This window comes from Letharia lupina (assembly GCF_014066315.1).
Source record: "Letharia lupina isolate WasteWater1 chromosome Unknown contig_2, whole genome shotgun sequence".
NCBI classification, from domain to species: domain Eukaryota; kingdom Fungi; phylum Ascomycota; class Lecanoromycetes; order Lecanorales; family Parmeliaceae; genus Letharia; species Letharia lupina.
In genome coordinates, this window is record NW_023502971.1 from 1,355,883 (window position 1) to 1,378,989 (window position 23,107).

The 23,107-nt window shown below is 50.3% G+C and overlaps 5 protein-coding genes across 5 annotated transcripts; 2 read left to right on the forward strand and 3 right to left on the reverse strand.

Moving 5' to 3' along the window:
- Positions 1 to 1,358: 1,358 nt before the first annotated feature.
- HO133_004537 (uncharacterized protein) lies at positions 1,359 to 5,421 on the reverse strand (the record flags this gene model as incomplete). The annotated part of the gene is made up of 10 exons (XM_037295454.1): positions 1,359 to 2,133; positions 2,189 to 2,306; positions 2,361 to 2,573; positions 2,657 to 2,751; positions 2,804 to 2,814; positions 3,356 to 4,014; positions 4,070 to 4,527; positions 4,578 to 5,068; positions 5,127 to 5,338; positions 5,373 to 5,421. 10 exons carry the CDS (start codon positions 5,419 to 5,421, stop codon positions 1,359 to 1,361), a joined length of 3,081 nt encoding a protein of 1,026 aa, XP_037157455.1.
- Positions 5,422 to 5,975: 554 nt separating this feature from the next.
- On the forward strand, positions 5,976 to 10,582 carry HO133_004538 (uncharacterized protein; the record flags this gene model as incomplete). The annotated part of the gene is made up of 7 exons (XM_037295455.1): positions 5,976 to 6,074; positions 6,128 to 6,423; positions 6,473 to 6,793; positions 6,873 to 7,260; positions 8,815 to 10,157; positions 10,210 to 10,407; positions 10,468 to 10,582. 7 exons carry the CDS (start codon positions 5,976 to 5,978, stop codon positions 10,580 to 10,582), a joined length of 2,760 nt encoding a protein of 919 aa, XP_037157456.1.
- Positions 10,583 to 15,447: 4,865 nt separating this feature from the next.
- Positions 15,448 to 18,094, reverse strand: HO133_004539 (uncharacterized protein; the record flags this gene model as incomplete). The annotated part of the gene is made up of 4 exons (XM_037295456.1): positions 15,448 to 17,122; positions 17,188 to 17,501; positions 17,553 to 17,772; positions 17,844 to 18,094. 4 exons carry the CDS (start codon positions 18,092 to 18,094, stop codon positions 15,448 to 15,450), a joined length of 2,460 nt encoding a protein of 819 aa, XP_037157457.1.
- Positions 18,095 to 18,547: 453 nt separating this feature from the next.
- On the forward strand, positions 18,548 to 19,755 carry HO133_004540 (uncharacterized protein; the record flags this gene model as incomplete). The annotated part of the gene is made up of 4 exons (XM_037295457.1): positions 18,548 to 18,651; positions 18,713 to 19,263; positions 19,316 to 19,553; positions 19,605 to 19,755. 4 exons carry the CDS (start codon positions 18,548 to 18,550, stop codon positions 19,753 to 19,755), a joined length of 1,044 nt encoding a protein of 347 aa, XP_037157458.1.
- Positions 19,756 to 21,089: 1,334 nt separating this feature from the next.
- HO133_004541 (uncharacterized protein) lies at positions 21,090 to 22,840 on the reverse strand (the record flags this gene model as incomplete). The annotated part of the gene is made up of 5 exons (XM_037295458.1): positions 21,090 to 21,173; positions 21,322 to 21,665; positions 21,821 to 22,483; positions 22,544 to 22,709; positions 22,775 to 22,840. The coding sequence occupies 5 exons, from the start codon at positions 22,838 to 22,840 to the stop codon at positions 21,090 to 21,092; spliced, it is 1,323 nt and encodes a 440-aa protein (XP_037157459.1).
- Positions 22,841 to 23,107: the final 267 nt, after the last annotated feature.

Below are 23,107 nucleotides of genomic sequence, written 5' to 3' on the forward strand. Positions count from 1 at the left end.
TACCCCCTTTTCGTCGCTCTGATCTCTCGTCTTCCTCCTCTATCACCCTACGGTTGGCGACGATGGCGGTGGATTAAAGGTCAAGAGCATGAGGGGTGGGGGGTTGGCTGTCTCTACGTCGGTGTTTTGCTATGCTAGGATGATGGTGGACATGGTGGACCCTGTCAGCGGTTTTAAGATGTTCAGTGAGTTCATGTCGCTTGGCGGCAGATTCAGATAAATTCTCGTGCTCGATCATAGACCCGTTGAATGCGTGTGTCATGGCATTCGACTTCTGCCTCGCCGGTCTCCCCACTTCATATCATCCTTCCATATCTACGGTATACCGCCATCTTCCTCAGCAAACCCTCCCAACTCCAGACCCATCATATGCATAAAATTCAACCTTTGCTGATCATGTTCGCCTTGTGTGCGATTAGGCAAGGGTAGTCTCAGGGTTGTGGTGGATCGTAGGTCACCTCTTCAATGCTAACAGTCTAGACAAGAGGGTCACGGAAGATGTCGTAGAGCTGTAGCAGTAGTAGTTGATCCTCAGGTGTAACCGACTGTCTGAGCGCTAATTTGCATGCACGCGTGGATTAGAATGAACGCGTGAGCGCGTCCCCCGAACTTGGCCTCTCCCATACACGAATGCACGATGCCCACACCGCCGTCATCGCACGAGGCCCCGTCTCTGCCAACATCCCCCTTGCCTAAACGTCCCAAAACAGACATGTCTTCCTCTTCCGCCCCGAAAGCGCCAAAGAACAAAACTGCCCCCCCACCACCTCTCTCAGCCTGCCCCCCACTGCTCGTGAAGAAGCTCTCACCGCATGCAAAAACGCCTACGAGAGGGAGTGCTTTCGCTGCCGGGTATGATATATACAGTGCCAAAGAGTGCAGGATTCCGAAGAGGGGCAAGGGATTGGTCGATACGGATATCAGCATTGCGGTTGGCGAGGGGTGCTGTGAGTTGGCTATTGCGGGTCGAGATGGCATGTGCACTTGCTGACTATGATGACTGCAGATGGTAGGATAGCACCACGCTCGGGCCTGGCAGTCAAGCATTTCATAGATACAGGGGCAGGTGTCATCGACTCGGATTACAGAGGACAGGTCAAAGTGCTCTTGTTCAATCATTCTGAGGTGGACTTTGAGATCAAGGAAGGGGATCGAATAGCCCAGCTCGTGATTGAGCGAATCTACACGCCAGAGGTTGTGGTTGTAGACGAGCTGGAGGAGAGTGTCAGGGGTGCGGGGGGCTTCGGCAGTACTGGATAGGCATGATAGCCGTCAATGGATTTCAGCTTTACCGTCGGATTGCGCAACACGGTTGTACATGTCTTCAATCGTTCCGTTTTTCAAGAAATTGATATCTCTCATGTCTTCTCGGGCTCTTCAATCTCGTCACTTCCTTCACTTCTATTTTCAGCCAGATGTTTCGGCTCTGCTTTCTCCTCATTCGTCTCTGGCACCGCACTAGTGTCTTGCTCCAGTCTCAGGACCCTCAGGTCTTCGCTCTCTGCCGCACCCGATCCCTCCGTCGTTTGAGCTATTTGCCCCTCAGCATCTTCGTCTCCAGCCAGACCCTCCGCCTTCCAGGCTGTACGAGGCGATCTCAAGTCTTCCAAACATCTCACAACTCTCACCTCAGCTGCCTTTGTGCGCCGTAAGCCCAATCTCTTTTCGCTGTCCTTTTCCTTCTCCATAACCCCTAGTGACCCACCCATTCCTTCCAATTCTTGGTCCCTGGCCTCCTTGGTCTTCACCAAGATAGCATGCATACTCCCCAAAACCTTCTCTGCTGCCTTTGCCAGCGGCAGATCCGTTGCTTTGACGTCGTTGGAGGAAACCCAGCTTTTGGTACCGCTCAGATTAGCCTCCGTTACAGCTTCACGAAGTCGAACTACAGTCAGCGCCGCGAACATGTCACCTGTTCCGCTGAAGAAGCAGTCTATAGCTGGGATATCAATTTTGAAGGTACGAGGAGAAAAGTCGGCTCGGGCGGTAGAGCCGATAACAGACATTCTTGAGGGCGAATCTGAGAGTCGAATGGAAGTAATGATTATATGTGGAATACGGTGAGTCTTGTGGAGTCTTGCAAGAGCCTCTTGGAGGGTCGATACGGATGTGATTTTGATCTCAGAGAGGAGCCTATTGGGTTACGTTTCAGATCTGCATTCGACCTGTCCGTTGAAGAATGTCTTACTCCGCTTCAAATTGATTGGGGAGGATCAGGTCGGCGTCCCGCAGCAGGTTTCTGTACACGGGTACAACGTCCTCACTAACGTAGAGTCGCCCTTGGTCGCCCATGACAGGATCGAGGACTGCCAATGTTAAGTGATTCAGGTCCACCAACATTTCATGGGGTTATCACATACCCCAGAAGAAGGACCCCACCTTTGTTGAAGCTCGAAGCTTCATGTCCCTGGCGATGGCGCCGATTGCATCAACGGCTTCAGCGCTGGGGGCATAGCCCGTAAGCATGACATCGAAGTCGGTAAGGTAGCTTTCCTTGAGCCCAGCGTAGAGGTGGGATATTTCTTCTGCAGATGTCTTGGTGCCTTTGAACTGCTTGTAACCGGTGTGATTGCCTGGAATGTGTTCAGCAACAAAGAAACAGCCAGTGATGACCCCAAAGAGGGGCTTCGAGGATCAATTGCTTGAGTCTGCATACTAAACTGCACGGTATTGAGGGCAGCGACGTCGCAGCCCATAGTCTGCATGACGAATGCGGCCATTTTGTTGCCGACATATCTGTATTCTTTCAGGCTTTATTTCGGGCCAGCAGACTGAGGGTGCAATTGGGGGGGGGGGCACTTACCCGTAGACAACCTTGATGAGATATGTCAGCCATATGCACCGCTGATACGATAGGGCAGTGGCGTCCCTACATGACTGGCAATGGCCAATACCCGCGTTTCTGGTACTACAGGCTCTGAAGACATAGTAGAGGAAGAACAAGGTGCGAAAGGGGAATAGCAGAGAGGAGGTTGAAGTAAAAGCGAAAGGAAAAGCGGGACCGTTTTGATCGCTTATCAATCTTATCATATCATATCAGGAGGTACGGATCGTATGTCATTACTTGTACCCTGCGATTACCTCTGCTTGCATTCTCCTCGTCTCTGACCACAGGATGGGACTTCAATACTGGGCTTCTCGAAACAAATATCGCATTATATCTGCATTATTGTGTCTTCATCGTATCATGCATGCTTGCTTCATCGAGCCATTTATATACGGGGTATCGACCGTTCCAACAGTCGCTCCTGCAAATGCAATCATCCATTTTTTTGAAACAGCCGTTGTGAGCAAAGCGAAAAGCACCCACTGTGCTTATGAGAACGTATCAAATACCACTCTTGTATCTTCATACGATACTAAGTCGTCCTGTCGTACGTCTCCTTGGTCGTAGTTTGATGACCGTTTCCAACTCTTTGAGCATATGCGTATTAGCGTTTAATTTTTCCTTCACAATCGTCTGCCTCACGCGGTCCTCCTTCGTCTTGGCAATCCTCTCTTCTCTTGTCAAAGTACTCCTCTGCCTTGGTAAGGCAACGGCTTCGAAGATTTCTTCACTCGAGCTGCTCGTCATAGTGCTGGACCGTGATCGAGGAGGCTTCGAGAATCCGTTGAGTGCCTGTAGAGCATCCTGGGGGCTTCCTCCGACAGCAGTGGCCCCGGAAAGGCTGGATGTGGGGGAGGCTGGGAATGCGTTGCTAGTGGACGATAAGGATCTCTTATGATCCTTTTTCTCGAGATTCGTGGCTAAAGCCGCTTTTCCTTCCTCCCATTCCTGGATAAGACCTTTCAGATCAGCTCCAATGGAATCATATTGTGCCAGCAGATTTGTGCTAGATTCCGGGACTTCATCTGAACGCTCCAGTGCTTCGTCAGACTCGTCCCGGAGGAGGCGCATCTTCGCCTGGAGGCCACGGATCCCCTGAGACAGGTTGCCTAATTGTCGCATTTGGCTTCGCATGCGCTCTCTACCGGGCGTCAACGGTATCTTCGGAGTGGGGGGAGTGGGGAAGTCTATTGAGTGCCCGATCAATCTTTGGTATTATCAAACTGAAGTCTCCAGGCTTACCTTCCTCTTCTCCCATCACCTCATCGATATTTGATATCATTCTAACGGTAAGTGAAGTAACATTGCTCATCATCTCCACTGCAATTGACCACCTCCGAAAGTCCGACTTGCTACCGTCGGCGTCCAAAGCTAAAAGAGTACATAGTACGAGCTTCCTTAAAATGTGAAGCTTCTGCAAGCCCACCTTGAGATCCTGAAGAGTGTCTGCATCTTCAATCTCGGCAAGCTTTACATTGGCAACTAGCTCTGCATCCTCCAAATCCGTCCGGCTGATTTCGTAAATGTCGTAATATTTGTCCAAGTCGAGTGTAGCGGCAAATGACTTCAGACTCTGGTACACATGGTAGTAAGGAGACAACATTGAGATTAGAATTCTGTGTATAGTTCGCCGCAAGCGTGCGCATCGCTTAATCTGGCTTCTTTCCTCGAGTCGAGTGATAGGGGGTAGTGGATTGCATCTATGTCAACATCATTAGCCGGTGTTCACTGGAGGTTGCCTAGAACGCACATATTGTAACCACGAGAGACGAGCTCTACTTCTTGTATAAGCGTGATCCCTGCAGAAACTGCAGCATCGAAATCTTGTGCATTAGTTGTCAGGGAAGAGGCGCTCTCAATCGCTTGGATACGCAGATAGTGCAAGCATTGCCGTCGAAAGTAGTAGTACAAGGTCAGAGTGATAGCGACGGCAACTGACGCAAGCAGGCATATTTGTGATGGGTCATATGGCACAATCGCTCTACTCCGTAACCAGCGTACAGACCATGCAAGAGCGAAGGCGGTTGCGCCGGTCAGGGAAAGACCTAGCCTGCTAGGTACGAAACTTCCATCTTTTCCCCATTGCGGCGAACCGTCTTCAGAAGCCGCTGGGAATGTTTGGCGTCTGTATGTCTTGGGGTTTGTGTGTTCACTGAGCAGCTGAGATGCAACTATGACGTATCGGAACTGTTCCAGAAAGAGTGCATTCTCGGTCCAACCAAGGCGACTATGGACAGCGGTCTATATACGAACATTGTAAGCACAATAATCGGTGTAGTGATAGGTTTATATGTCTTACCGAGCAGGTGTTGTGGATACGGGCCACAGCGCCCTTCGCTAGAGGAGACTCCAGAGTGAGTATGCGTGAGGGCTTTTTACGCGACTTCTGATGCCGGGTTGGTCGACCCAGTGGGGCAAAAGATATCGTCTCCGCTTGTGGTTTTGGCTCGTTGGTAGTCGTTGTTGAAGCCCATTCTTGATTGTTCTCTCCTTCGCCTTCCTTCACATTAGCTATTGAGCGCGGTGAACAATTAAAGTGCTTTACCCTCAAGATAGTGTGCAGTGGGTGAATCTTCAAAGATCACGGTTTCCATAGCAGGCGATTATTGACAAGATCCAACATGCTTCACGTTGTGGGCGGCGGCTGTATGTGGAACAGCGGCATGCTGAGACGAGGCGATGCCTAGGGTTTCAGATGCGACTTTGCAAAGCAGCGACCTCTCCATTTGGAAACAAAGACGCTTTCCTGACCTCGAAGCAAAAGAGGAACAATGGGATGACTTGTTAATGCAGAACGTTCGCATTCGAGATGGGGAGATTGGTTTGACGCGTCTGCCGGACGCTAGGCGCTCTCGGTCTCACTACTTACCCACGCCCCAGAGTACCTAGGTAAGATCTTATGTACCTCTGACATAGCCTGCGAGACTGGGGAGGTTGCCTGTAGTAGCATAGCGAATACATCAATTGGGATAAGAAGGCAAAATTGGCATGCTGAGAGATAATGCAAAGGTCCTCACTCAGCAGGTAGAGTAAAGTAGCAATTCCGAGATTCCGATTCCCAACCTCGGCCTCCCCATATGGGGCTATCCGCCTCCAAGTGAGTGAGGGGACACCACGGGATGTTCTCATCACCAATATACACAACAGCATGGCCGGTGCCGTTCGGCAGCCAATAAATGTTGCTTCACTATCCACTTACATAGAGAAGAATATAGCCGACATTAAATTGCCTATCTGCCTCAAGCAGGTACTTCCTCATGCTCTTCCTGGAGGAGGAACTTTGACTGACATGCGCCTTAGTTTGGCTTTGGTCAATCAAATCCTACCTACCAGCTCAGGGCAGGCGATGGAAGGAAATATGTATTACGAAAGAAGCCACCGGGCAAGCTGCTTTCCAAGACAGCACACCAGGTCGAACGCGAGTTCCGCATCATCCACGCCTTAGAGAGCACAGATGTCCCGGTCCCTAAAGCCTACTGGCTGTGCGAAGATACTACGGTGATCGATACTGCTTTCTATGTCATGGAATATCTGGATGGACGCATATTCGAGGATGCATCATTTCCAGGCATCAATGCCGAAGAGAGAAACCAGATGTGAGCCAACCACCCCTTATTCTGTTTCTGCCATACTCACCAAGTACAGGTGGCAGGATGCTGTCGTGACGCTTGCGAAGCTTCACCGCGTTTCTCCTTCCTCCGTCGGCCTCTCGAGCTTTGGCAAGCACTCAGGCTTCTACGACCGCCAAATCAAGACCTTCAGCACCATCTCTGCGGCGCAAGCCCAAGCGATCGATGTCGAGACCAAGACTCGAGTAGGCAAGACTCCGCACTATGAAGATGTAGTGGAGTTCCTTCGAGATCCAAAAAGCCAGCCGCAAGATCGCGGCACATTGATCCACGGCGACTACAAGATCGACAACCTTGTCTATCACCAGACGGAACCCCGGGTAATAGGCATTCTCGAGTAAGTGACTTCCTCAAGGCTTATGACGCCACGATTTCGTAATATGGCTGGGCTCTGGTCAACTGATACCGCCATTTAGCTGGGAAATGTCTACAATTGGCCATCCATTGTCTGACCTCTCGAACCTCCTCAGCCCGTACAGCTTCGCCGACAATCCTCCTAATGATGCACTGTCTGTCCGCACGAACCTCGCTTTCCGTCCGTCTGCCAGTACTCCTGGGCTCCCTTCGCGCTCTCAGTGCGTGCAATGGTACACTGAGGTCGCAGGCTGGGATCCGAGCTCGGAGGTGGACTGGGGAGATGCATTCGCAGCGTTCCGCAATGGTGTAATCATGCAAGGCATCGCAGCTAGATATGCGCAGCGACAGGCCAGTAGTGAAAAGGCAAAAGAAATTGGAGATTTGATGGGACCATATGGAGAATTTTCATGGTGCTTGATTGAGCGATGGAAAAAGAAAGCTGCCAAAGTTAAGGCAAAATTTTAAGGGGAGGTCTGACGCGAGGCTTCAAGCCTATTGCAGTCAACATTGGCGAGCCACAGCTTCCACGCAGGGAAGCTGCATCTGAGCCACTCGTTTCGCCACGCTAGATCTGCAGATGAGAGTAAGTGCTAGAGGCTCTTATAGAAAGCAATGAGTGGGCATGGATGATTTAGAATTTATATCGCAGACTAGCAGGCAGGCACGCTGTCGGAAAAGATTAGTAGTCTTGAGCCAGAACCATGGGTTATGAAATCCAAGCAGTTGATTGTTGATGCACAAGATCACTGGTGCCGCGATACCTCACCAGTGCCACGTTCTCCGGGCAGGGCGCCTGTCAGTGGTCACTAGGGCTGCTCTCAGTGTGAATGCCGGCAAAAGCCAAGGGGAATGGGAGTTTGCGAGATTCCAAATCGTATTAAATCGCTCTATCTTTTGCACCTGTTGACTAATAGTGGGCGGAAATCGCCCAGCTAATGATGGTAAAAGAATGCGGCGCGCGCGTTGACCGTAAGCAGGCAAGCTTGAATGCAAGTATGGCACCTTTGGGGTTTTCAGCCGCAGGTTGCCAGTCAGGTATGGGAAGGTGTATAGCTGAAGGGTGAAAATAATACTGAATAGTACTGAGGGTGAGCCGGGGAAGGAGGATGCAGGAAGGGGGGGGAGGAAAGAGCCTAGGTACAGACTACGGAGTAGCAACTAATAATCCAAACGGACGGTGGGGGGCCTGGTGTGCCCAAAAGGCCCCAGGAATCAGGGCTATCTCTGGCTCCGGAGGCAATCTTTGCGAGCTAAGCATCCAGAAGTGGTGCCAAAGCATAGAGTAGTATCTCCTTGGACAGAGGATTCGTGCCATTGTCAACCCAAAAGCCTGCATGATCTCTAAAGCCAACTTCATAACTCCCCTTTCACTCATCCTCCTTTCTCAACTTTCAGGCCACAGTCCCCAGTCCCCAGTCTCCAGACCCCGGTCCGCGCTGCATGCCCAAGTCTTACTACATACCACCAACTGGCCTATGCCGTAAAACTCGGGATTTTAGTGAGCCGTCAGCATTCCTCTTCATGTGCACAGCCCTCTTGTTGCACCATAATCACTACTTGCGACCGTTGCGGCTGGCCCAAGTCTGGCATTCTCCCCTTCTGAATTCCTCTATGTTCTGAAATCTCCATCCCCTCCACCTGTTCCTCGCCTTCTTCCCGCTGGGAAAGGAAGAGAGAAAGAATAGCCTTCTCAGCCCCAGAGGCTCTCCGTCTTAGTGTCCATCTTACCGGTCAGTCCCGTCCGTCTACAGCCTCAAAGTACGTCTTCCAAGATCACCTGTCTCCTTCTCAATGTAAAGAAATCCTCTATGATTTCAGAGGAAAAATGGTTCCACTTTGGACCCTTGGTCACTGCCTATCAGATGCCATCTGTTCTGGCATAAGACCAGTATCTAACGACAATGTATCCAGGCTACTCGGGTTGCTTGCTGGTTTCCAGACTGTACAGACTCCCCTATGGCAGTCTCGAACAACCAGTCTTGTTCCCATCGTTTCCTCTAGAAGTGGGGGGGACGCCCTGACGGCTTCAAACTGGCGGCGGAAACGTACGACTCGGATGACGGCCTGATTCAACGATCTCCTCCGCTGGTTCCTCGAATAGTCAATCTAAAACCGTCGCCATCGCCTGACTATCTGTCGCCTCCCGAAAGTTCTCCAACTCCTGAGCGTCTGAGTAGGTCATCAAATTTGAATTCTAAGGGCAAGAAGCGTCATCCGAAAGCCCAAGCCTCGCAAGGAGACGCCGTACTTATTGGTTTTATGGGAGGGCTGAATCATCCAGATCTAGCGACGAAAGCAGGCGAGGTGCCCTTGCCTCAATCCGACGACAGCGACGTGGACGACCCAATGGACGTGGATGGAAGGGAACAAACAGACGAAAACAACCCAGCTTGCGACAAGAACATTGATCTTGTCCACCTCGCAGAGAACGCTCTGCCCTTGCTCGAACGAAACAATGGACATGATACTTCAAAGAACGAGCATTCACGTCCAGCCCGCCCCAAAATTCTAACACAAACAAGTCTGCCGGAGCCAAAGGATGTGATCCACGTAAAGACAGAGTACCGCCAGTCTTCGCCATCACCTGGGGCTAATCCCCCCAAACGGACTAAATATGGATCCAACGCGAGTCATTCGCCGTCGAGAAGCGCTCACAGGAAAGGGGATCCTGATTCTGCTGCAATCTCGCCAATGCTACGGAGGTTTACCATCCCAAACTCGGAACGGTCTCCTACGGAGACTCTGCCTGCAATGCAGCAATCTCCGCCATCAAGCTCCTCCAAATCACCCAATGGTCAGCATAGCTTGCCGTCTTTGAGGGCCATTCAACTCGAGCCATTGCTGGATGGACGGTCCCCTAAGGAGAATGCGCCTCATGGTATAAATCGTCCACCGTTCCCTCTCAGCAACACCCCCGTGACTTCGCCTCCAATGAGCTCTATTGCGCCAAGACCAGCTCAGTACCCCAGTCCACAGACTCTAATGAACGGTCATTTCCATCAGCCTTATCCACACGGCCAACCATCTCCAGCATACAGCGATGCGTCGCCGAGGGACTCCGCTAATATGTCCCCACCCGGGAAGCCTATTCATTCCCAGTATTTTCCTGGCGGAAGAACCCCACAAAGCGAAGAGCTGACGCCTCAGTCGGCAGAGAGTCACCTGAGCACCAGCAGCTTCAGCACCGTCTCTTCACCCCATCCTCACCCCTTGGATATGGATCGAAGCCGGCCCGTTCTCCCACCATTGTCAGGTATGGCCGGGGGATCGCTGATAATTGGGAATTTCAAGTGCGAGCATGCCGGGTGTACGGCTCCAGCTTTCCAGACACAGTATCTCCTGAAGTGAGTTAAGCCATCGATCCTTTCGCGCGCATCACTGACTCGACGCTTCAAGTTCTCATGCAAATGTACATTCTCAGAATCGACCCCACTACTGCCCAGTTGAGGGTTGTGCCAGGTCTGAAGGCGGCAAAGGGTTCAAGCGGAAGAACGAGATGATACGGCATGGGTTGGTGCATGAATCACCAGGATACATATGTCCGTTCTGTCCAGAAAGAGAGCACAAATACCCAAGACCAGACAATTTGCAGAGGTATCCTCCCATAGTCTATTGACATCATGACTAAAACTGAGGCTGATCTGTCCCTTGTAGACACGTTCGCGTGAACCACATCGACAAAGACACAAATGACCCTCAGCTACGCGAAGTGCTTGCGCAGAGGTGTGAGGGCGGCAGCCGGGGCAGACGAAGGCGCCTTGGGAGCTGACAGGATTTTCTACCATGTGTATTCCCAGCGAGGCGATCAGGAGCACGGAGTATACACGGACGATACCCAGGCAGACGAGCGAGAGTACATACGTGCATGTAACGATGATTTGGCACATTTGAAAGGACGTCAATTCAGACTCCGGCGTATAGTACTGCACAGCAATGCGGCATGATGACAGCTGCCAGTAAACTCCCGGAGCCCTACACTGCCGAATTGTCCCTACACCACCTGTACCGTGTGCATGACCGTCTATATGGTTGATGAATTCTTCGATGCCCTGTAGCATGTTATCTCCATGCCTGACTTGCTTCCTTTTCTCTCAACGAATATTGAAGGCAGCGGCTTCACTGACGACAATGGTTAGCTAGGCATGTATGTCCGACCAGAGGAAATCTGAGGACACACTATTTTCTAATCTGCAATGGCATCTTCTCGATTCAGCAATGTCTCTGCGGCTTCGTTTCACTGGTGTGCAGCCCTATTCTGAATATGATGGCTTTGAGTTCTCTCCTCTCGTTCGTGGGGACGACAAGACGAGCAGCTGAAGGGCTTGACACCCTCGCTGGGAATGAGACAAGTCGAAAGCCGGCTCAAGAATGTAGCATTGCGATATCGAAGGAGTCGGCTCGAGGAAAGCATTAATGGGGCGACGACCGTACGGAGGTTTCCGCCGAGCGAGACCCTATCCAGGAATTGGGTCGACGGAGCTTTACCAACTCTGTGCGGTTCACATCAGGGCAGGTCGCCGGAGAACTTGAGATCGAAGAGAAGCCACCTGGATGGAGTCAATAACCGTTCAGCCCCAATACACATGGTTTTGAGGTGCCATGCTCAGGATTGAGCGGTCGTGTTGCCTTGAAGAGGTTGAAGACGTTCGCTCCAGATGAAGTGGAAGCACCTGCTTGAGAAAGGGCATTTGATAGGTAAATGCGTCGATGGAATAGACATCTATGAAACGAAGAAAGACGCAGAGGGGCATTTATCGCGGTCATACGGCGGGAGACACTGGACGCCTTTAAATGGACCCTCTTATCTAGTCCAATTTCCACTGCAGGATTTCTTCTCGAAGCGAGTCAATAGAGAGAGGTGTACCTCAGCAGCCTACTTGTTGGAGAGTCTCTACATCCGTTGCTCAGAAAGAGACATTCAGCATTCTGGGAAATCGTATGAAAACTGCTACTCCCTTTTCCTCTTCACTTTCTAAAGATACGTGATGGCCCCAGACTGAAATTCTAGAACAGTCTCTTGGAGGTCCTAGCGTGGCCGATGGTTTATATCACTGTTGATGATAGAGCAAGGGGAAAACGTCGTCTCCAATGAGAAATTCCTCCATATCACGAAGGGTAAGGCAAAAAATGTCTTTGGCAGGATATTAGCTGTGGATAGCACCTGTCCCCTCTCGTTGTTCTCATCTGTGACGTGATGCTATGGTGGGTATAGGTCGCAAAGCACAGGGTCAAGGACGAGGTTCGCGTATGTTGGGGTTTTATAAAGCTCTAGATACAGCAAATAGACAGATTATCCGGATCCTTCAATCTTCGCCCCGTTGAACAGCCTGATACAGTAGCAAATGGTACGAATGAACCGTCAGGAAGGCCTTCGATGAATCCTTCGTACATGATCTTTCATGTTGTCGACTCGGCTGAAGATCCTTTCGCATTCGTTGTGCGTGCACGGAACACCTGGCTTGTGCTTGATGCAGCTGGTCAGCGAGATAGATCATGCAACACGAATGAACGGGGAGTACCTTTGATTCGTGCCGGTCTCTATCTTTGCGTGACGAGAATCCACCCTCCCTTGATTGAGGACAGTCCTCGTGGCGGCAGAAAAGAGATTTGGTGTGACGCCGATAATGCTTACGCAAATCACAACCCCTGGTAAAGGCGGCTTGAGAGGTGCAACTCGGATAGGCACAACGCCAGCTCCTCCCATCTGGGAGAGGGAAGCCAAAGTTGTGCAAATCTGCTGGATTCGGAGACGCCGAGCGAGAGTCAGACGATACCTCGACTTCTTCTGGGTGCAGGGTCGGCCATGGAATATTTGGCCAATGCTGTTCGCTTGAATAGGGCGAGGACGGTACAACATGCGGAGCCGATGGGGCATACTGGCCTCTGGCAAAGGCGTTGGGGTTGAGGGATGGCCCAGACACATACTGAGCGGGTGTTGAAAAGACGTGTGGAGAAGTCTGTAACTGTGCTGAAGTCATGGCTGGATGTAGAGCAGTCGTCCACTGCTGTTGGTATGGCGAACCGCTGGCGCGCTCCGCCAGGCGAGAATCATGGGCTGTAGCCCTATAGAAATTATGACGAGCTTCTGCCTCCTGAGCTGACAGGACCGCCTCAGCTTCCCTTGAGAGAAAACCTGACATCGGTCGCGAGCGTCAGTTCTGGGATTTCAAATATATGCTAGCACCAAAGAAACAAGGACCGGTCATTAAAGACAGAAGAGGTAGAACGCTGGTGATAGCGGTCGTCGTGGTGATAATGATGGCGGTAAGAGTACGGATATTGTTCACAAATATAGAGGCAAAATCCTCGAGGGGTGGAGATATATACGAGATACGGAAGTGAGCCAGTACTATTCTGTGCCTTTCAGCCAATATGGAATGGGTGGTATTCTAGCATGAAAGCACTCGACACAGAAGATGTAGGCGAAATTGCTGCGACGGGAGAGGCGGAGAGCGCAGCGGTCATACAGACGGGATTACTCACGGCTACGATCCGAGGGCCACACCTTTGCTTTGCTCTGATATAATCTCTGTGCCTGGGGAAATTTTTCAAGGCTCAAGGCTTGGACGAACCCCTCGACTGGTCAGCAAAGCGGACTCCTAATGGATTTCCAGCTCTGACGGACAGGACTTACTCACTCACTAAGCGCTTTACGTGTCAGTATGCAATGACTTAGAATGACCGCGAGTATACCTGGAGTTGTCAAGCGATGGTCCATACTCCATTTACGTGCGAAATTTGAAGCGGACGTGGCCAGAAGAATATCTTTTCTGTAATGAGAAGGTGCAAGGGGCTTGATACTAGATGCCAAAGCTAGCATAACTGTAGAGAAGGGTGCGTGGACACTGATTGGCCAATGTTGCACGCTCCTGAAAGAAATACCGGGACCATGGTATAGGATTAGGGTTTCCTCCTTTGTCTTTGGTACCTTGCAGGGCAAAGTAGCCCCAGGAAGCTGAGTTGTTGCTCCAGTATCAGATCTATATTATCAACTTTGTACTAGATCAACGGCGTAGGCATTACCCGTAACTTGACCAGGGACCAGCTGACCGAACCGGGTTGGGGCACTGGCTGAAAAGAAGCCGTGACCGATCTCCAAACATTGGAGGAGAAAAAGTGATTGATAGGGTAAGTAAGCCATATGAAATGGCTTGAGGCCGTTGAAGGTGGTCGAAGTGTAAGCATGAGATAAGCTTGAGGTTTGTACTTCTGAAACATGGAGCGTTCTTAAGTTTCATGACCACGTTGCAGGTGGAAAGCCTGGGGCATACAAAACGAGCGTCTGCATGTCTGATTCGACGAAGCAGCCAAGACTAGTGGTGAGCAGGTTGAGGACGAAGGACAGGACTACCCTGCCAGGCACATGGATTTGTTTCAACTCTACTTCTCACAACCCATCCCAGACCATCCCAGCCCAGCCTCCGTTCAATCCTTAAGTACCGTATGGAAATTGATCTCGGCTGGTACGCTCCGAGGGTAATGCCCTTGCCTAGTACCGTATTACTTTGCCATAGCGGCGTAGGGCAGAGAGAAAAGGGCAATCATAAAGTATGGGTGCATAAGGTAGTGCATATGTAGTTGGCCTAAGGCTTTAGGCAAAGAATGGAGGCCATGGACATCATCTGATTTGGCCACTGTCGCCGTTGTGGAGGGGGTGATCAGGCGTCCAAGGGTACTCGACAGCGGGAAGAAGAGTAGACGATGCCTCTTTCCAACCCATCCATTTCCCCCGAACTAATGCCTCAGGCACTACTTCACTCACTGAAGATTATGTAGTGATTCGTCCCATCGTATCATCGTATCATCGTGCCATCGCGTCATCGTATCGTCGTATGAAGCAGGCATCCTTACTGGCTTTTTGTCATCAATGTGGCTGATGGATTCTCTCAGCTGACGAACCAGTAGTATTAGGTAGTATGATTAGTGTTCTGATGTGGGTAACCTTAAGAAGCTCAGCTCAGCTCAGCTCCGCGGAAGTGCTGTCATCTACGACCGGGCACTACGCTTATCCCTGTTGGAAATTGGTTCAATAAATTAGTCGGGTTGGCCAGGGCTCTGCTTCAGCCCTGCCGATTAAGATTACCAAGACAATCTCCCTAACCGCACAAGGCTGAACCCACGTCTATCAACATCCTTGCACCGTCTACCCTTTTCCCTTCATCCCTTTTTATATCCTTTCATCCTTTCAACCAAATCACTATATCATTTTACCCATGCCATCTGTACGAGTCCCCAAGAGCCAGGCCGTCGGTAAGCCCGGCGGAGCTTGATTGCATCACTACTGTGGACAGGGACTCCACTCTTCAACCAATAACCACTAAAATGAACCAACATGGTATAGTACCAAGCAATCTTTACACCATCCCTAACTGTATGCCTCCTCATGGTGAATGTCTCCACCCACGAGCTTGCCCACGTAGTCATCTTAGAGTGTAGGACAGACGTCTGCTCTCAGCCTCCTGTGGTTCCCTCGTCCAGACCATCCAACCGAGTAGATATTTTCGAGGACCGGATTACCGGAATGAAGATGCCAATGTTCCCTGTCCTTCTCGGTCTGCGCTGCTTCATCTACTATGCTCGTGATCGACTGAACCTTTCGCAGACGTTGAGTGGAGTCCAGGCCCAGATGACCCGCTAACCAACAGTCCGGGTCCAGTCTCCGACTTTTATCGGGCAATCGCTGAAAATCTCAATGTCTACACACTCAGCCATTTGAAGCACTGAACATTTGAGACGCTCGAGAACAAGCCAGAGCCCTCCCTCTTCACACATACTGGGCTCGATGTCGACATCATGGATCCAAATTCCACCTTGACCATTAAGAAGCTCGTCGTCACTACTGACCGCAACTATTCTCTTTGATGGTGGTTGGCCATAATGAACTCCAAGTTTCAAGAAGGCTTTTATGTTCTTGTTAGAACTTGAAACTTCTGCGCGTGATCTGGCGCTGACCGAAATCCTGTTCAGACGGTGAGAGCTGAGCGGTGCCGAAAGGCATTCGCTCCCTGGTGCAAAGGCAGATTGCACTTTTGTAACGAAGCGTCCAGCCGTCACTACCGGTATCCGGTGGACGGCACAGGCTGACATACTACTGACGCGCAACGTAAACCTGCCCAGCTGACCTTGCTCGAAAGTCGAGCAAACGGCCGTGTACACACCAGCTTGTACGTCTCGTATCTCGGCAAACGCGTACCCTTTCCTGTACTCACCACTATCTCCAACGATGTCTCGAGTCTTGATAGAACAGATTTGCTTTCCATTCGCCCAAACCAACTTGACGTGGACAGGATAACGTTCGCTGAAATTCTCGAGCAAAATTGCCACATTCGAGGTTACAGCCAAACGGAGACTAAACTGAGGATTCGTGTGATATGACGAGCTGCTTGCGTTGCCTCCAGCCGTCGAAGTTGTCCACACGCCATGCTGCAACACAGTATGGGTGTATCTGTCCTGAGCTTCGACTAGACTCAAAGACTCAAGAGAGAACGCGGACAGCGTGAATGTGTTGACTGATCGAGGAAGACCCTGTCCAGAAACCACCACGGTATAAGCTCTCCTAGCCGGGAGCTCAAGCTTGAGTAGAGTGTTAGGCGAGTCAACGTATGGACCATGCACGGCAGCCCCGTCACTTGAGAAGACCCTTTCTCCGTCGCTGTCGTAGGCATACAAGCTGATGAAGCCGTTCTCAAGAGTATCGCCATTTACAGAGAGACTTGGGTCTTTGTCTGACTTGTCAATCCTCGAATTGAAGTGTCTGCTCAGGAGGACCCACACAGTACCACCGACGCTGCTGCGCACCTCGTACTGCGGATTAGATACAAATGAGCCTTCAGGACTAGAAAAAGCAGCAAGATTCCATTTGAAGTGAGTGTCTTCTCTATGAGAGAACAAGCAGGGATTCCAGTTGAGATACATGGACTCAAAGCTCTGGAAAATATCGTTCAGACCCATCCAGAATGTACCGGGTGCAAGAGGCTCTGTGTCTACTGTGCTGGTCGTTGGCATTTCATTTATACAAAGATCTTGAAATCCCTTAGCGTCCTCTTTCATGACGTTGCCGCGATAGATATGGCCCTTCCAGATAGTCCCCTCGGACCAGGGATTCTTCACAAGGAAAAGCTGTTGACCTTCAAGCTCTTTCATATCGATCACGGCATAGTCGTGCTCCCCGACCAAGCCAAGGCCTTCTTCTTCGTTTGATGTCAACTTGCCAGTCCCCAAGGTGATGAGGACATCGCCGTAATTGAAAGCACTAAACGTTCGTCGCCAAAGGGCGTTGCGTGCTATGTCATCACTAGCGGTGTAGGGACTATAGTCAGTATGGAGCTTCCCAAAAGAATGGGTCAGAAGAAGAGCACAGCATGGTGATCCTACCTTTGTAGAAATATTTGCTCTGGTATCCATCCTGTCAAAACGCACAAGTCGGTTCCTGAATTGCTCCCGGGGAAGTCGTAGCCACCCCTCACTTTGAGATATGCTTTCTCGACAAGAGCAGGCCATAGCAAGCCAGGGTTGTTTCGATCAGTAACGTGCAGTACTCGTGATGTCCGGGAGACGGGGAGACGATCGTCTATGATCACACTCCGAGGGCAGCCATTGAAGTGCAATCGAACGACATACTTTCCGTTGGGCGATATCATCGGTTGCTTTAGGCTCCCGTCGTAAGGATAGATGTTGCGAGTGATGATCTAGGATACCGTCAACCCGAAAATGATGCAGCTGAGACGGTCTAACATTACATCAGTGTTTCCGCGCTCTTTCCTTGCAGTAACCGCGCAGAGGCTCGCAACGACGGAGCAGTCGGTGGTTATATCTTGGACAAGATCGACTCTACAATGAGCCAGCGTGGTCGGATACCATGCAGAAGTAGAATGAAATTGCCCCAGAAGCTCTCTTGGTCTCCGCCACGCATCGAATACCTCGAGCTGTACTGCTGACAAGGGAAATTCTACGTTGTCTCTGTGCAGGTTAGACCCCGCGAAGAACACAGCCTCAAGCATTCGGAGATTCTCACTTCCGTTTAGACCTACATGAAATAAGGCTGGCCGGACAGCTGTTCGAAATCTGAAGAAGTTGGAGGAGATGTCCAAGGTAGAAAGCGAGAACCGTGCAGTTTTGAAGCTTCCAAAATTATGATTTTCTCCCGGGTGGTCAATTCGCGTCCTTCTGAAATGGGTTCTTTGAGTTCGTTCGCTTTCTTTACACATCTCCTAACAGATCTCTGCTCCTGTTGGCTCAATCCTTCAAGCCGAGAGGCAACTAGCTTCGTAGGGTCTGTCATGATGAGAATGAGAGATCACCGCACTCTTGGACAGATTGGTTCATCTGTGGCCATATGCCGGTCTACAAACAGCTTCACGTCTCTTCGCGTCTTTACGAGAGCCGCTGTAGCTGTACCAAACAAGTGTACTATGCTTAGTGATCAGCAATTCGATTGTTTGGAACTACGGAATTAGTAAAATCAGTCCTCCGTGACGCTAAGCCATTTTCATCAACCTCGGCTGAGCATCGTTTCTTTAATGACCGACAGCGGGGACAATTCTTGTTATCCTCCTCCACGACGTAATAACGGCTTGCTACAGACATATGAATAAATGAACCGTTTTTCTAACGTCAGAGTAGCTTTGTTGCATTGGTAACAGGCCTCATACGAATCGAAAGTTGGGACTGGTTGCCCACACGTCGCGCCGCAGATCTCCATGACCTGCACTTTCTATAATCCCTCTCTTTTGTGATGCCTGGCAAAGCTGGTCAGGCGCCACTGCCACCATGGGGTAATGCATTGGCAGGAGCTACAGGAGCTGTCTTAGCCAACGCAATTGTCTACCCTCTTGACATGTACGCTGAGCTTCCCACTGCCGACAAGTCTCGAGGAGCTCATGCTGACAATGCGGATCAGAGTCAAGACACGCTTACAGGTCCAGGTGAAACGAAATCCAACAGATCCAGCCCCTCTTACTACCAATGACGTGCATTACACATCAGCCCTCGATGCTATCCGAAAGATCGTTGATGACGAAGGGGTCTTCGGGCTCTACTCGGGGATCAACGGGTCACTGATCGGGGTCGCATCCACAAACTTTGCCTACTTCTATTGGTATTCTGTCGTCCGAACGCTCTATATATCCTCTCGAAACCTTGCCAAGCCTCCAAATTCCGCAACAGAGCTCTCATTGGGTGCTGTTGCTGGGGCTGTCGCTCAGGTATTTACCATACCAGTATCTGTAGTCACGACGCGTCAGCAAACGCAGCCAAAGGGCGATAAGAAGGGCCTATTAGACACTGGACGGGAGGTGGTAAATAGCGAGGATGGTTGGACGGGTCTGTGGAGGGGCCTGAAAGCGAGCTTGGTGCTGGTGGTGAATCCCGCGATTACATACGGTGCATACCAGAGATTAAAGGAGCTATTCTTCCCTGGAAAGACTCATCTAAGGCCATGGGAGTCATTCTGTGAGCTGAATACAGGATCTCTATTATGGCTGCTTGGCTAATGCCTTTGAAGTCTTGGGCGCCGCGTCAAAGGCGTTGGCAACTATAGCCACACAACCGCTGATTGTTGCCAAAGTAGGCCTCCAGTCGCGACCACCGCCAGCCAGGGAAGGCAAACGGTTCAAGAGCTTCATTGAAGTCATGTCTTACATCATTGAACATGAAGGGCCTTTGGCGTTGTTCAAAGGCATTGCTCCGCAGATCACCAAGGGAATCCTCGTACAGGGTTTGCTCATGATGACAAAGGAAAGGTAAGTTGGCTTTCGATATACTGGCGAGTCAAGATGCTGATGAAAAGATAGAATGGAGATTTTGTTCATCGTCCTCTTCGCATACCTGCGTAGATTAAGGTCGCAAAGGCTACTGAAGGCAGCCGAAGCCGCTGCATCCAAAGCCAAGGAACTCCTACCTCTCGATCAAGCAAAGCAAGCTTTGCCCGCACTCATCAAGTGATACTTGGTATAGTGCGTGGTTGACGAAGTGATATACATTGGAAGCTCACCATGATTTTAACTCGACTTGACGTGCTCCTTTTGGCTTACGTTCCTATTTTCTGCCTCGATTTCCAGTTACACTGAATCAATGTACATACTGGACAAGCACGGGCTTCCTTTTCCACGCGTAAATCAGACCATATGCTTCGCGCATAGCATGTAGCGTAGAGACATTGTCACGAAGCAGTCTCGACAGTCCCGAACTACGGAATACTCAGCCCTAGCCGCCCTGCCGCACGACAAATTTCAACTCGTAAGCGAAGAGCAACGACCACCAACTCTTAACTTTGCCAACCTCGGATTCAACAGTCCCGAGGACCATCATCAAAAGCTATCACAATGGCCAGCAAGTCATTCTTCAATTTCCACTGTAAGAAAATGGGACAGAAGCTGATTTCCTTTTCAACCAGAGTCGAAAAATGCCAGCCAACATAACCAGAGCAAGAAAGCTCACAGGAACGGGTGCGATTCCCTTTCCTTCCTCCAGCTCACGAGGTTCTCAAATACCCTATGTCGATCGAACAGTTTTCTTGGGACGGAATCTGACTGACATTGGCACTTTCAACAGGATCAAGAAGCCAAAAACCCACCGCTACCCTTCCCTCAATGGCACCGATCCCAAGTTTCGACGAAACCATAGGCATGCACTACACGGGACTATGAGGGCTCTGGTATTTTCTATGGATCTACGGAGGACAGAACGCTGAGCTAACTCGTTGAACAGAAAGAGGTCAAGGAGGGAAAAAGAGAAGCCGCATGAACGTGAGGAAGCGGAGGAATGTCTCGTGGCGGAGCTAGGACAGTGATATGGCTGGATGGCTTGATCAGATGGTTGAAGGCGACTTGCATGCAGATGAATCTATGAAGCTGCATGCATGAACTTCGAGTCCGGTATCCAAGCACATGCCCTTTCACGGTGAACTGCTCTCTACTTCAAAAAAAAGCAATCGGAATAAGCCTCGTGTCCTGCCGAAATAGGTTGTTCATCCCGTATTTGTCTACCTATTATGCTCTGCTCTGCTCTATCCTGTTTGTTTTCTGCCAAGGCATATGTGTGTACAGCTCCGACTGCTTCCCCATGCGCGGTTGCTGAAGGATTATCATCTTTTGACGTGCCGATATCGAAACTCCTTTCATTACCAATCACCCTCCTCCTAATTTCCTGTGGAGAGAGGGTGCATGGAGAAAGGGCTACATCTATCGCGTTGCTCCTCTCGATTGCATCGCGCTCTCAGCCCCGTCACATTGTAATATTACTATTGTTGCATTTCGCAGAATCTATGTCTACTTCTCTTAATCCCAAACTACCAATCGATGATCAAATCCTCCAGTTACAAGCCACTCCTTCCTTCTTTCCTCGACTTCGATCAGCCCACACTATTGAAATTTCGCAGTTAGCATTCCTCATTCGAGACATAGGCTCGAGTAATGAAACAGCCCCAATGGACATGTGGTGATTTTTGCTCGCATAGCATTTCTTACGATTCAGGGTGTGGTATGAATAGAAGCAGAAATATGTACATACCCAGATACTCCTGATCTTACTCCCCAACTCATGTCCACCCTGCAAGGTAGCAACAATCTTCCCCGTCTTTGCTTCCAATCCGCGGATGACCCCGTCGTCTCCATTTACGAACACCCCTGCTCCATTAGGGCGCCACACTACCTGCGGTGTCGAGTATGGTGTTTGTGGGGCCATGGTGCTAACGTGGACTTGAATTGCTGCTTCTTCTCTGTCCTGTATGGCAAGATTGTTCCGGGTTTGGGCCGCCTGTGTGACAGGACTGGCTAGGTTTGAAGGTGATTGTGTCAACGATGGGAGTAACAGTTTAACGATTATGACCTTCATGTGCGGCACAGCAGAGGTAGCTGCGCAAATTTCGGAGTCAGCCTTGCTTACACGAGGGAGGTAATGGAGTTACAAGACAATTCTCGGGAGTAGAAAGGTTCCTTCGCTCCCGAAATATGTTTCGCGACCCAATCCCGACATCAAATGGGAAGGATCGGCTCCGAAATGTACGTACCTACCGCTAGCAATGTCGAGTCTTTGGGGCATACTTCGACAGAAGCGGGAGTGAACGTGACCCAAGAGTTGGAATGAGGGGCTAGGTTCTGGGAACCTAGCAGCTTCAGCTCCAGCGAATAATAATATAACGATGTCGAGTCTCGGCGGGTGATCAGGAGAATCGGACGATCAGAGTCTGGATGGTCAACGAAAGTAATTGTTTCCGGATTCGTAGACAGCGTAGTCGCAGCCACTGGGGATCCTAAGCTCGAGAAATCACCACTTGCATGGTAAAGGAACACCTTGTTGTCCCAGCCTGCAGTTACAACGATTTTGTCCCAAGTCGCCACTTTGACAACATATTTTTTATGGTCCTTCCTTTCGTCACAGACCCTAGCCATCTCATGGTCATAAAGGACAACTTGACCAGACATGCCAGTCGTAATTGTCTTTAGTCCTTGTTCGCCAAAAGAAATGCATGAGAGGATGGGAGAGTCTTGCAAATACGGAAGGGACTTGTAAATGCTGAATGTCGTGTCTGTGGTAATAAGATGCAAATTTCTATCCGCTGTAGAGGCAAGTAGCAGTTGAAAAGGCTTCTCGCCGTGGAACTTCTGGACAGAGACATGCAAGATGTTCGTAGCTGAAGGCAACGTAGAGATGTGATTCGGGTTTGAAGGAGCTGGGAAAGTAGCATCAGAAGGGAAGACACGGGCAAACAGAGACATAAGGTACATCTTACCGGGCAAGGTCCACTTCTCGCCATCCTCTAGACCAGGCTTTTCGAAGCGCAAAGTCAGATCGAAGACCTTCTTCTCTTCCAGTATCTTCTCGATCGTCAAGTCCCCCTTCTCTATAACACCAGCGTCGCGCGAAAGTCCAGCTTCTAATATAAATGCTGAGAGCGTCTGCCATGTATTCTTCTGTGAGTCTGTCTTCGGTATTACGAAGGGGACTAAATCGACTCACGCACATCGTTATAATTGTTGGCTCTGAGAAACCTAGCCACGATAATGGGTGGAGAGTCCGGGGCTGGCATGATGATGGTGACTGAATACCGAAAAGTGGCTCTGTGTTTAAAGCGTTGATGGTAGTGAAATCAGTCGAATTGACGCACTACGAGACATATCAATCTAGAAGGCATTAAGCCCGACCTCTTCAAGATGGTTCGATTGCGCTATATCACTCATATTTGGGGTATATACTCTATCCTGAACAGAACGCCATGCTCATCTATATGGATCTTGCCGCTCGAAACCATTTTTGCGCTCATGCAACAGACTGACATGGAAGGCTGCATCCCTTG